We start from the raw sequence: 12,382 nt of genomic DNA, 5'->3' as shown, positions 1-12,382 counted from the left end.
TCTGAAAAGGTATGGATAATAGTGTTAGGTATGATTATGACATCAATATATGTTTGGTTTCAAAACAATTGACGTAGTGCCTGCTGAGAAAAAACAACTAAATGTTCATTGTAAATTTTGCTTCCCCACCCTGTATATTTTTTAATAATTAAAAAAAAAAAGTTTTTTATTATAATCCTTCCTTTTTCTTAATGTGGTAAGATGTTGACATGCATCTATTCATACAATTTATCTGTAACAACTGAACACCTGTGCACTATTTCCTGAAAAACAAATAAAAAAAGATGTTGAGGACTGAAACATAAAATTTCAACAGTCAGTTGTAAACTTAAGAGAATAGTCAACTTAATGTCTGTTGTTGCTGGCAGGAATTTTGTAAGTTGTATCAAATTAAAATCAATCATTTTAATGTGAAATCTTAAAAAAGAAAAGAAAAAAACATTCAACTTCATGTACACTTTCATAAATTCCCATAGAACTATTCACACTCCACATTTAATTGATGTACCAATCCATTCAAGGCAAGAAAAGATGACATCAGCTTTGTACTCTTCCAAGTAATACCTTTGCTTTAATGGGACAGCTGGGTTGACAGCATGTAAAAGGCCATAATTCCATCACAAGAACTTAAAACACAGAAACAAATGAACACCAATAACAAAATCCACATTGCATACCTTGTTTCTCATAAAACAAATAAAAAGTAGCATGGGGACGAAGGCTCTTGTAACATACACACTCTTGCATTTTGTAACTACATGTAATCTTTAGTAATGTTCCAGAGGTGCTCCAGAGTCTTTCTGTGTCCGTGGATGCAAGGCTGCACTGGTAGGTCCATGCTAGTAGGCTGTTGAGGATGTGTGTTAAGAAAACTCTGTAGGGTGAGCCTGGGCCTTTGGCATTGAGGGATGCAGGGTCCACATTCACCAAAACCCACTTCTGTCTTAACTAAATTGCTCGGACACCATTACCCCATAAACATTCAAGGCTCTCTTTCCATGCTGATTAACCCATTTAAAAACTTTTTTGTCCTAGACACCAAACTGGGTTTTTGTCAACAAAAATGGCAGCCATTATTATTATTATTATTATTTTTTTCTTCTTCTCTTAATAGCTCTTTTTTGCTTTGTCCTTGGCATTGGGTACCAGACAGTAAAAAGTTAATGTTACCTCAGAGTTTTACAATAAGCTCTCTAAAAACATAATTGTTCATTTCCCCACAGCCCTAGAATTGAACAATTACCATTTATACAAGTCAGTTCTGAAAATACAATGGCAAGTGACATTTTCCACCAAATTTCATTGTGAACAATGAAAAATATATTTTACTCCCCATCTGATTTGTTCAGCTTATCAAATGCAATAATTGGTTTGCTGTATTTGTACATCGTACCAACATTCACTGATTTCAATATTGCAGAAGTTTACAAAGACATAAATATAGTAGGTTACAATACAGTAAAAAATACAAAATAAAGTAGATATAGTTTATTTTAAATGATAATTTAACAGAGGCAAACCCAGAAACAGATCTTTGACACTAGGCAAAAAACACTAGAATTACCCCCTGAGGTCAAATGATAAAAGAATAGCCATGTCTCAGTCCAGATACTTCACTACTTTCCTGTTGTGTACTATGTGCAGGACTATAGGCAAAATGTGAGAGTCCTGTGTGGCACACAGTTACTATGTACTATGCAAGTGCAATAGTTTGGGTGTTATTAGTATACTAGCTGGACTGTGAGACATTACACTAATGAAAACTTGAAGGCACAATTATCTGAGGCAGTGTGTGCCTCGAGAATAAAACATAAAAGTTCTGGTGATAAGGGAGTAAGATTCAGAAGGAGAAGAATCAAAGGGAAAATCAAATAGTTTACAGTTTCAGGTATGACTTAGGTCTGAGAATGACGAGGCAGTGAATCAAGTTAAGGCCAAATTTCTTAAGATCGTCCAATCTGAACGCTCTGACAGTAAAGATGTTGTTAGACCTGACAAATCACAGATTTGCAATATGATACCAGTTTTAACACCAGAAGTCTTATCTATATGTTGTCATGGCCTGGCTCGCTACATAGACATTTCTTCTCAAGGTTCAGTCAATTATATTAAACAAGGCTTGTTTGCTCTTTTTTCAGAGGTTGTTATGATGCACAATAATGTATAAATGTATGTTACAAGAATATACATGGGCTTCAGTCTAATATTTCAGTTAAGGTGTACATCCAAGCATTCAGGGTGAGGACTTTGGCTTTGAAAAGTTAGTCTACATATGCACAAATATGAGACACACGTAGAAAATGCACCATAGAAAACAAGCATATCGAAATTAAGTAAAACAAGAAATGTATTAAATGGCTCACACACTCATGTACTGTCGCTTATGACAATTTGCTCACACAGAACCATTTCCTCTCAAAAAAAAAATAAAATAAAATAAAAAATTACAAAAAAAAGTTTCAAGTTTCACCCTTTCACATTCCTCACATTGTATCTGTGAGTACTGATCTCATACTTGTTCAGGGTTGAAAGGGAACAAGAAATACAAAAATGAACAAAGACTGGGGTATGGAGGGTTTAAGGGGGAAAGTTCAAGTTTGTCATTCCTCATGTGCAAGTCAATATAAAAAAATGCTACAACTCATACAACACTCTTGTCAACCAGACAGGTTCAGGGCAGGCCAAGTCCCCTGCAATCTGCAAAATATAAAGGGGCTCGGAAATTGACAGGACAGCTTGCTTAATCAGTGATGCAACACAGTCTTCACTCCCTGTACTTTCTCTTCAGCTCTTCGCCTCTCCCTCTCTATCCAATCACTTGATGGAAGAGCAGCTATGGGAGTCTCCATTGTTATATGAGGATCCAAAACCAGATCTCCATCTTTTGTTTCTTTTCTGTTACAGTAGAAGAGCTGTGTAGCTCCTCTGCAGCACCATTCCTTATTCTTTCATTCCTATGACTTCGGCTTAGGTTGGTTATCCAGTTTGTGTTCCAATCACTCCACGAGCCTCTCACTCGCTGTCAGTCTCTATGTCCGAGTCAGACCACTGCACTGGGCTGAGCTTCCCATGGCGCTGGGAATACTCGATGACTGCTGTATAGCAGAAGTAGTACTGGTCCCAGGTCTGGATGCTGAAAGCTCTCTGTGTACGCATCCGCCTCACTGTCTGACGGACATCTACCGTGCCAATGTCCTCTAGTCGCGACAAGCAGATGTCCAGTGTACAGAATGTGCCTAGTGGAGAAGCAGGGAGGGATGAAAAGCAGACATGTTCTTACACAGGCATGAATAGTGACAATCATTGCACATCACAATGAGTAACCAACAAAATTAGCACAACAAAACTTAAAACTATGGCACTCCTGGGTCATACTGGGCAACATCTTACTTTTCCTTCAGCAAAGCATGAGTTGACAAAAACTAAAGTTCAGCCCTAAGTTGAACCCATTCAGCACTTACATCCTTACTCCATGAAAAGTAAGATGATGTAAAAATTAAACAGGTAAAATACCATCCTTTCCATCTGCCTCAAAAATTCATAATCTCTGATTCTACGGCGACTGTTCGTTTTCAGATCTTAAAAACATATTCCTATTGTGATAAAAGTACATTTTAGTGTAAGAGCAGTAATGAAGTGACGAGGTTTGGATATATTAAGCATTTATAAAAAGTTGACAACTAAATCTAATCTGGTTGAAACATTCGTGGTGTCAAAATTTATTCTCTTAGGCCTGAGCTTTAAATCCAGACATGCACAAAGGAACTTATTCCTCGCTACAGACGATTGTGAAAATATTCTGAAAGAGTCAAAGATTACAGACATGGAACACAAAAAAATCCTTATTTTTGAGTGGCAAGGCAAGAGTAACATGTTAGCATTGAAGAAAATGTTACGATATTCCAACAATCCTTTGGACTACATAGAATTTATCTCACTGTTCTAGTAGTATCACAGCCCATATGCATTATTGTACATATGTTTACCTGTGCGGCCAATGCCAGCACTGCAGTGGACAACCACAGGAGGTCCCCCTGGAGGCCCTGTCCAGCTGGAGCCCAAACTCTTGACTGCAGCTTCCCGCCTCTGAAGTACATGCTCACGGAAGTCCAACATAGCTGAAGCACTCTTGGGTACTCCAAAATCTGGCCAGCTCACATAAAGGTAGTGGAACACCTCCCGTCTCTCTCCAGACTAAGAAACGGTCACATTTAGAAGAGAACAGATACAGATACAGATACACACACACACACCAAAAAAAACAATCAAAAAAACCCAAAACAAAACAAAAAAAAACATGAAATTTCACTTTAGTAATTAAGAAATTTTAAATACAGCTGAAGACAATAATGAAAGTTCAGAGGACATTTGATTGTTTCAAACACCAGTGATTTTCATTGTTTGACTTACCTGTGTGTTGTAGAGTTCTAAATGGGAGAGTTTGAAGTCCTGAAACACTTGGATGTGTGTGTTCCTGACCAAAAAGTACCCATGCTGCTCAGTCTTGCCCTCCTCTAGAGGCCAGTACTGACCACATTTGACACGTCCACGTTCCACCACCCTGAAACACACAATTACATATAATTTCATTCAGGCCTCACTCTTGGCTTTGCACACACATAAATAACATCTAATACCCAGTTTACTTCAGAAACCAGAAGTAAAGTTGTCTCACCTGGTGGTCATGACAATGATAAGTACCATCTGTTCCCACACCATGCGCCAGAAGTCAACAAATGTTTTTGGCAAGGGACCTGTGAGACACAAAGTCTGTCAACCTGTGGTAATACCAGGCCAGTTGAGGTCTAACAGGGAACTGAGAAAAGTATATAATGCGGTGAGGTCTAGCTAAACTAAATAAAGAGTGGGGCAACTGGTTGTATCAACAGCTGCTCACCCTGAGTAGCAATATATGCGTTGCTCCTCTTGTACCCGTCCATGAAACTGGCATTTATGTAGTCTGATGTCTGCAAACCACAGAGTAAAACAGGGGTTACACCTACTGCTTGCCGAGGATATATTGCCTCCTGTAGGAGAATGCTGAACATTACTTGTAGCTGGGGACTGAAGTAATTTTGTTCATGAATGTAATTTTAACATCTTTTCCCATCTACTTCCAAGAACAGTCAATTACTCTCCATAATGGTTAAAAATGTACCTCGATTCAGAGGAAATATGCTCAAATGATAGGTGGTGAGAGGAGCAGTAAGTCCCAGGTGTAATGTACCTGAACATATGTTCAGTTGAGTGCAAGTGGAGACTTTATTAGGATAATGTAAAAAGGCTACAGGTCATTACTTTCTTTGTTGTTTGTACTGGCAAGGTATAAACACATGCAGGAGTCATTGGAATGACCACAGTAATGTATATGTAAAGTTATTACCTCATCCTCATCATCACAGAGCTGACAGAGTCGCACTCGTGACTGGTCCAGGCAGAGAACATCACTGTACCTGTTCTTTATCTGATTGGACAGTTTCCTTTGAGATAACAGGACAAAAACAAGCCAGTGTGAGATATGCACAAAACACAGAAAATTGCAGCAGGTAAAGTGGGGAATACAGTAAAGAATAACAGAGAGTCACATGGTTAGATTACGTTTTCACTTTACAGATTCCCTTACTTGGAATAGTCAAAGGTGCCAGCTGGTGGTTCCTTGCGGATCTCCTCGTACTCCTGGTAGATCCCCTTCTTCTTCCTCCTCTTCACATGCTCCACCAGGTCATGCACTGTCATTCCTCCCTGTTCTGGCATGTGAATGGACATGTCCATGCAGTGGTCCTCATCGTCAGGACCCCACGATGACGACAGGGGTGGTGACTGGGAGGAAGACTGTGGGGGACGAGGCAAAGATTTCTGGGGCAGCGGAGGCACCCCTTCCTCTACCTCAGCCTCCCCATCATCTTCATCCTTTTTTACATGCTCATTCTGAGATCTGTGGCCAGAGTCTGTGGTTTTACCATCCATTAAATCTCCTTCACTTTTTTGAGACAGTGGTGTGTCAGGAGGAGTGTCTGACTGGGGCGGGGCTTGGTGACCACGGCCATTCATGTTAGCATTGGGACTAGCCCCACTCACTGCTGAGCCGTTCCAGTGTTGGTGGTTTCCCTGCAGCCTGTTGGCAGCAGAAAGTGGGCTCTGTTGGTACTGGCCTAGGTCTCGAGTCCTGCCCTCCACCATGTCGCAGTGGTTGTGTGGGTTAGCATTGCTATCATCGTAGCAGTTGGAGTTAGCCACGGCTAACTCGGAACCTAACTGAGAATTTATATGAGTGTGGGAGAGGTTAGCGCCTGCGCTTGTGTTGCTACACTCTAAACTGTAAGAGCGCAGCAGGCTTCCCACACAGTCATGTGTGTCATGCACTTGTGTGTCACCCTGATCAGTGTTTGTATGTATGTTAACACAAGACTGGATCCATGCCACATGGCTGTACTGGGATGTCCCACCCAGGTGCTCTGGTAGAGAAGAGACTGGGATGTGACTTGCCAACTCATGTGCTTTCACTGTGCACACCTGATAAACAAAAGAGTGTACATTTTAACAAACTAAACCTAACAAACCAAAGTATAACATCTGTGCAACATCCATAACATAAATGACACACCTAAAGTACACAGATGAAAACGGATACATACCCTCTCTCTCAGCTTCTCACGCACAAAGAGGCGAAGAACTGCAAAAGGTGCTCGAAACCACAAAGGTGATGACACAATGAAAACACACTTCAAACGAGCCGGAAATGCCCCCTGTGAAACACAAATATTAAATAGCAAACAAGAAAAGCACTCGGAGAACACAGACCTCCACCAGGCCAGATCTGCCCCCCCACCCCTGTCCCAATCACCACCAAAATGTAATCATTTCTTCCTTGTGCCAGTATCAACATTTCCTGAAAATTTCATGAAAATCCGTCCATAACTTTTTTGAGTTATCTTGCTAACAAATAAACAAACACGCACGCAAACACACAAAGCAAAGTGATCACAATACCTCCTGGCGAAGGTAATACGATAAACAGACACACACTTATGCCAACAGACATGATGAGGCAGTCAGGTGATGCTTCTTTTATTTACCTTGAGCAAATTGAGGATCTTGACACAGAGCTCATAATCAAAATTTCCATAGCTAGAGTTGGTCATGTCGTAGATAAATATGAGTCCGTCCCGCTGAGTTTGCACACTGAGAAAAAAAAAAACCAAAATATTTGCCAAATTCAGAGGAAGAAAAGGGGACTGTTAAGCAGGAAAATTAATTTTAAAAATACAAAATAGACAAGAATAAAGCAGTATTTGTTTTTTCATAGGACACAAGTCTCATATCGGTCTGCATTTTACAGGAGAAACAATTCTAAAACAGCACTTTACAGATAAAGGATAAGTAGAAAAATAGTAAGAAATCTATATAACAGAAAAGAAGAAGTAAAAGAACCACAACAACAAAGAACATGAGGAGGAGAAAAAGGTGCACTTTCGGTATAGCAGGGTGTATCACCTTTCTATGGCTTTGTCCAGCTGATAGATGATGGCCTGCAGCACAGCTTTGTGCGTAGTGACGTCTGGCCTATGGAGGCGAGCTGTGAAGAGTGCTAGAGCAGCACCCTTTGCATCACGACCAGGCTGATGAAACATATGGTCAACTTACACCACTACAAAAATGTAATGTTACATCAGATATGCATTTGTGATTTTAGAGTTTCACCACTCACCAGGACTGTGAATTTGCCACTCAGCAGCTCAGAGCGTAAGGGCTCCTCGTCAGGGTTGATATTGATGATTCCCTCTTTGATTCTTGTATTCTAATTTTGACAGACAGTGGTGCAAAAAGTGAATCCAGCTCTGTGTTTTGCATGTTAAATGTCAGGGACAGGACATCCTTTCTTTTTTAATCACAGACTGTATCCTCAAAGCCTATACTGTTTTTTTTGTTACCATACATAAAACAGCAGCATTTCCCATTAACAGCATAAACTGTGTGACAACTTGTATCTATCATACAGAGCCTTAATTTTGAAGATTGAGCAGTGCGTCTCGTCATTCTCACAAAGCTGTATTATTTAGACCAGCCATTTAATATGTCATCATGGCTTCACTTGAAATTTTAGGTAATGTCCTTAACAGATTACTGATACAGAAACTGGGGCTTCCATTCCCACTTGGCAGAACAGCATAGCTGAGCTGAACTTGCTTTAAATCCATTGTCAAAACTTTACAATGTCAGCCCAAGAAACTTTACACAAACTCCTGCAAACTCATTTAGTACTGAGACTGACAATAAGTCACTATAAACAGATTAAGATGCAAGATTATTATCTTGCTGAATATTTGTGAAGCGTACCCTCCTCCAACTATAGAAACAATACAACTTTGGGGGAAGCACTGTACCAACTTTGGCAGATATTGCAGTTCAATTCATATTTTAATATAAGGTATCACTATTTTGTTTCTGTATTATTGCACCAAATACTCACATGTAACACGGCATGATGGCATTCAAGGTACTGTACAACGAATAAGAGCATACTATTCAAAAATTAATGACAAGTTATGGCCTGTTATAACAGGACACAGTTAGGACTTGCATTGCCGCTAGAACAACATATAATAGAGTCATTAGTCCTTAGGGGTGCAGCGGTACAGGTGGTCCACGGTTCGGTCCGATTTTTCTCCCAGAATTACACTTTTTATTTTGCTTGTCAGCAAAAACTGAATTTTATAGTAGGAACACTTTAATTCAGTACTGAATAAAATAACACTTTCTGTCCTGAACAGAACCCTTTCTTATTCCGTCACTACTTTTATACAGTAGTATAAAACAGGCACGTGCACAAGTAAGGCCCAAAGGGGGCTTTTTTAAAATAAATAAATTCATGTTCTGCAAAGGGATGTAAAAGAAAATGGCGGTATAAAAATACCATGGTTATCTACATTTCCTTGTAATAGCGTGTCACGGTACTGTACGTGTGTCAGAATACTGCACCGGGTCAGGCACCCGCGGGAACTTAAAAGTGAGTTACTGTGTAGACGATGCGTTTAATTTCAGGTTGGGTCGCAGGTGAAATGTACGCGGGTACGGGTGGGTGCCAGTGTTGGAAAAGTGGTGGACCCATGCAGGACTCTAATGTGTGTTGAATCTAAAGCCACTTCTCTGTCCGTTATCTCACAGATGGGTGGGGCTTCCCCGCGCTGCGTGCTTACATGCATGTCAAGAAAGAGAAAGAGAAAGAGAGAGAGAGAGAGAGAGAGAGAGAGAGGAGAGAGAGAGAGAGAGAGAGAGAGAGAGAGAGAGAGAGAGGAGAGAGAGAGAGAGGAGAGAGAGAGAGAGAGAGAGAGAGAGAGAGAGAGAGGAGAGAGAGAGAGAGAGAGAGAGAGGAGAGAGAGAGAGAGAGAGAGAAATCAATTGCAAAACTGAAATCCCGCGGTCCACAAGGGTGGATTGTCCCGTGCAGGGCAGACCAAATGGTACACGGTTTTCCCAAGTACTGTTGCATCCCTACTAGTCAGATCTCAAATCTTATAACTGTGGGATTACACTTAATGGACAGCCACCTATCTGTCAACAAGTATAACCACTCAAATGCTCAATGGTGTGCTGAATACAAGCTTGATAATAATTCAGTAAAACTCTCCTTGTTCATTTATGAGAAAAAAAAAAGGTAAAATTTCAACAACTTTCAGTTTTAACAGGCTCATTTTGTAAATGTTTTTGTATGTATTCCAAACTTACAAAGTTTAGAAGTGTGTTCTACTGTCTAAATTAATTGTTATTTAAATGACACTACAAGCCTAAGGGTCAAACTTTTTTACAAAATAAACAACCAAGACCTGTCATTCAGTTAAGTCTTAAGAAAAGAAAAAGCAGCATAATCAATAGACATGTCTGACATTTTCCACAAAATATTTAAATAGTTCATGGTAAAGACAAGACATATTATCAAAATCGGTGGTAAACCACAATCAAGTTCAGTTGCCTTCTACTAAAAACATCATGTGCAATGATTTCGAGGCCTGAGAGCCCCCACAGAAGTCATCCTGTGGATCAGGGTGACTGGAATCAGTCAACAAACTGTTGCACCTCATAGATGTGGTCTTAAGAACTGAACTGCACCAACTGACCTTGTATGCTTGAAAGAGGTCAATGGCTCTGGAGACGTCAAACTTGCGGGCCATAAGGAACTTAACAGCTGTAGGTTGGGAGACGAGCCCAGCACTGTGTGGCTGCTCCCTGCTACGCACTTCACTCAGGAACTCCTCCACAGCCTTAATCAGACATATGAGAGAGAGAGGGACAGAAAGAGGGGACAAAATGATGTATGGTGTCACGATGAAAAAAACATATTAAGATGAAGCTTAATTTCTGGAGGGTTACAACTGACATGTAAAGCAACAACCACAAATTGATCAGTCTCGTTGCTAAGTTTACAGTAGCAAGTGCTGCCTTGAGAGAATGCTGTGGATGACAAGAGACAGCTTGTTTTCATCCATTTATAACTTTTGATGCATTTATAGCAACACCCTAAATAAAAAAGGCTGAATAAAAAAGGCTTTTGACTGATTGTGACATACTGTGGTTTATGTACAGATTGCAAATTATGTGACAATATTCATAGTGACATTTCATCACATACTCAACAACGTTAAAGCTGATTTCTGAATTTCAGGATGTAAATAAATTTGTGGTCATATGAGACACCCATAATAACTTTCTAGATACTTTGTGTGACAGTTTTATTGCAAATCTTAGGCTCATAGTAACAGAATAGAACTGTTAGAAAGATATGTTGCATTAATGTTGCAAGTGTACATCAGCACCAGGTTTATTAGCCTCAGGCTATGAATTCTTGGCATCCATAATCGATTACATTTACTAGATCAGGGGAAGTGATTTTAGCCTTTATGAGACAAACTAGCAAATCCGGAGATGGAAATGTTTTCCACGCCAGGAAATTAGCTTGCAAACCAGTAAATACTGTAGCGTTAAATACTACAAAGATAAAAACAAGCAACAATAAAATTAAGCTGTCATCTGAATCGCTGCGTGACATTAGATGTTTGCTATCAATGTCAGGCCCACCCCCTTTGCTAGTAAATGTGGCAACAACAATGCTAGGAATCGGAACTTCAGTTCTGTGAATTCTCGACCGTAAATCTGATAGAAGGGACAGTGCGAGCCTGCCCATAGAAAACACTCGCGTTGTACGATCATAGTATGTCCTGAGAGTGTCATAGTATAGTATGACAATCGACAAACAAAGAAATCGGCGATTAGACTTTATACACCATCATGTTAAGTCTAGCATCATTTTAACGTCTGTCAAAATAGCTGTCGATGAAATTCCCTGCAAGTCAACAATAGCTATTAGCATTAGCTGGCGGCTAGGTTACATGTGGTAGCTGGATGGCTAACGAACCGTTATACGGCAGCAACTTACTCTAGCATAGCTAACTTTAGTAAACGAAGTGTCGCTAGTAAACATTTCCGATATGGACATCTCCGTTTGGCCCAGATAAAGCTAGGTTCACTAGGAAGCCACTATCCCAGATAAACAGCGGATTCAGCGGGCTCGACTGCTACTAGCCAACGCCATCATGCTAACACACACGCTAACTGCTGTCAGTCACACCGGAGTCAGTCGGCTCAGGAGGGTGCGAACGGGCCAGGGCTGTTTACTACACCACGGCGTTTCCGGAAACCATCACCGTGACACAATACATGGAAAAAATCCCCAGTAAAAGATGAATTTGATGATGGAACGTGAACATGCTAAATATGATGGAGAGATAAGAAAAAAGTCAATCGAGACCCTTACCAGCTGCTCCTGAGTTGTCAGGGCTTCCGCCATCTTGAAGCCTCCGCAACGTCGCAGCGGGCGCGCCCACCAGCCGCTCGCTCACGCCCTACACCCCGAGACAGACACCAAGGCCCCGCCCATATTCATTAATTCACTCAAACGTCTCAAATGAAATTATTCATTCAACTTCACTGGTCCTTACATTTTAGTAATTACACTATATAAACTTCTTTCGTCCAAAAATGTTGTCATAGACAGTTTATGTAATCTATCTCTCAATAGTCTTATATCATAATAATACTACTGATAGTATGAAGGTAACATGTCATGTAGTACAACACATTTTTTCCGTAGCATATAAACTCCATTTATCATTACTTCAAAAAAACTAATAACTCAAACGTATTGTAAAATCTACTCATTCACATTGGGTCTATATTAATATGTCATCACAGAGGGTTAACAGTTAAAAGGATAGTAAAAGTTAATAGATTTCTTTACGGCTACAATATTTTTATGCAATAATTGCCCTTTTTTTTTTTTTTTTTTTTTTTTAACAGTTATTTTGGTCAGTTTTGCAATGCCTCTACA

General features: G+C 40.1%; 1 protein-coding gene across 2 annotated transcripts; it reads right to left on the bottom strand.

Moving 5' to 3' along the window:
- Positions 1-551: 551 nt before the first annotated feature.
- Positions 552-11,842, bottom strand: ptpn9b (protein tyrosine phosphatase non-receptor type 9b). Of its 2 annotated transcripts, none has more exons than XM_030147667.1 (13): positions 11,810-11,842; positions 10,116-10,259; positions 7,709-7,798; positions 7,495-7,619; positions 7,077-7,182; positions 6,636-6,746; positions 5,624-6,513; positions 5,384-5,480; positions 4,898-4,967; positions 4,676-4,754; positions 4,411-4,561; positions 3,987-4,194; positions 552-3,236 (listed from the first exon to the last, which is right to left on the bottom strand). In XM_030147667.1, exons 1-13 carry the CDS (start codon positions 11,840-11,842, stop codon positions 3,013-3,015), a joined length of 2,328 nt encoding a protein of 775 aa, XP_030003527.1. In that variant the 3' UTR covers positions 552-3,012. The 2 variants fall into 2 exon arrangements, with proteins under 2 accessions (XP_030003527.1, XP_030003535.1); XM_030147675.1 differs by lacking the exon at positions 11,810-11,842 and adding an exon at positions 11,624-11,723 and having other exon boundaries at positions 3,013-3,236.
- Positions 11,843-12,382: the final 540 nt, after the last annotated feature.

Source organism: Sphaeramia orbicularis, chromosome 1 (genome assembly GCF_902148855.1).
Source record: "Sphaeramia orbicularis chromosome 1, fSphaOr1.1, whole genome shotgun sequence".
In the NCBI taxonomy this organism is placed as follows: Eukaryota; Metazoa; Chordata; class Actinopteri; order Kurtiformes; family Apogonidae; genus Sphaeramia; species Sphaeramia orbicularis.
This window is presented reverse-complemented; position numbering and strand designations above follow the sequence as displayed.

Coding starts and splice junctions, on each gene's coding strand:
- ptpn9b (XM_030147667.1), bottom strand. CDS start 11,842: ATGGCGGAAGCCCTGACAACTCAGGAGCAGCTG. Junction 7,183..7,494: donor CTGGACAAAGCCATAGAAAG/GTGATACACCCT, acceptor TTTTTTTCTCAG/TGTGCAAACTCAGCGGGACG. Junction 6,514..6,635: donor GTGAGAAGCTGAGAGAGAGG/GTATGTATCCGT, acceptor TTTGTTTATCAG/GTGTGCACAGTGAAAGCACA.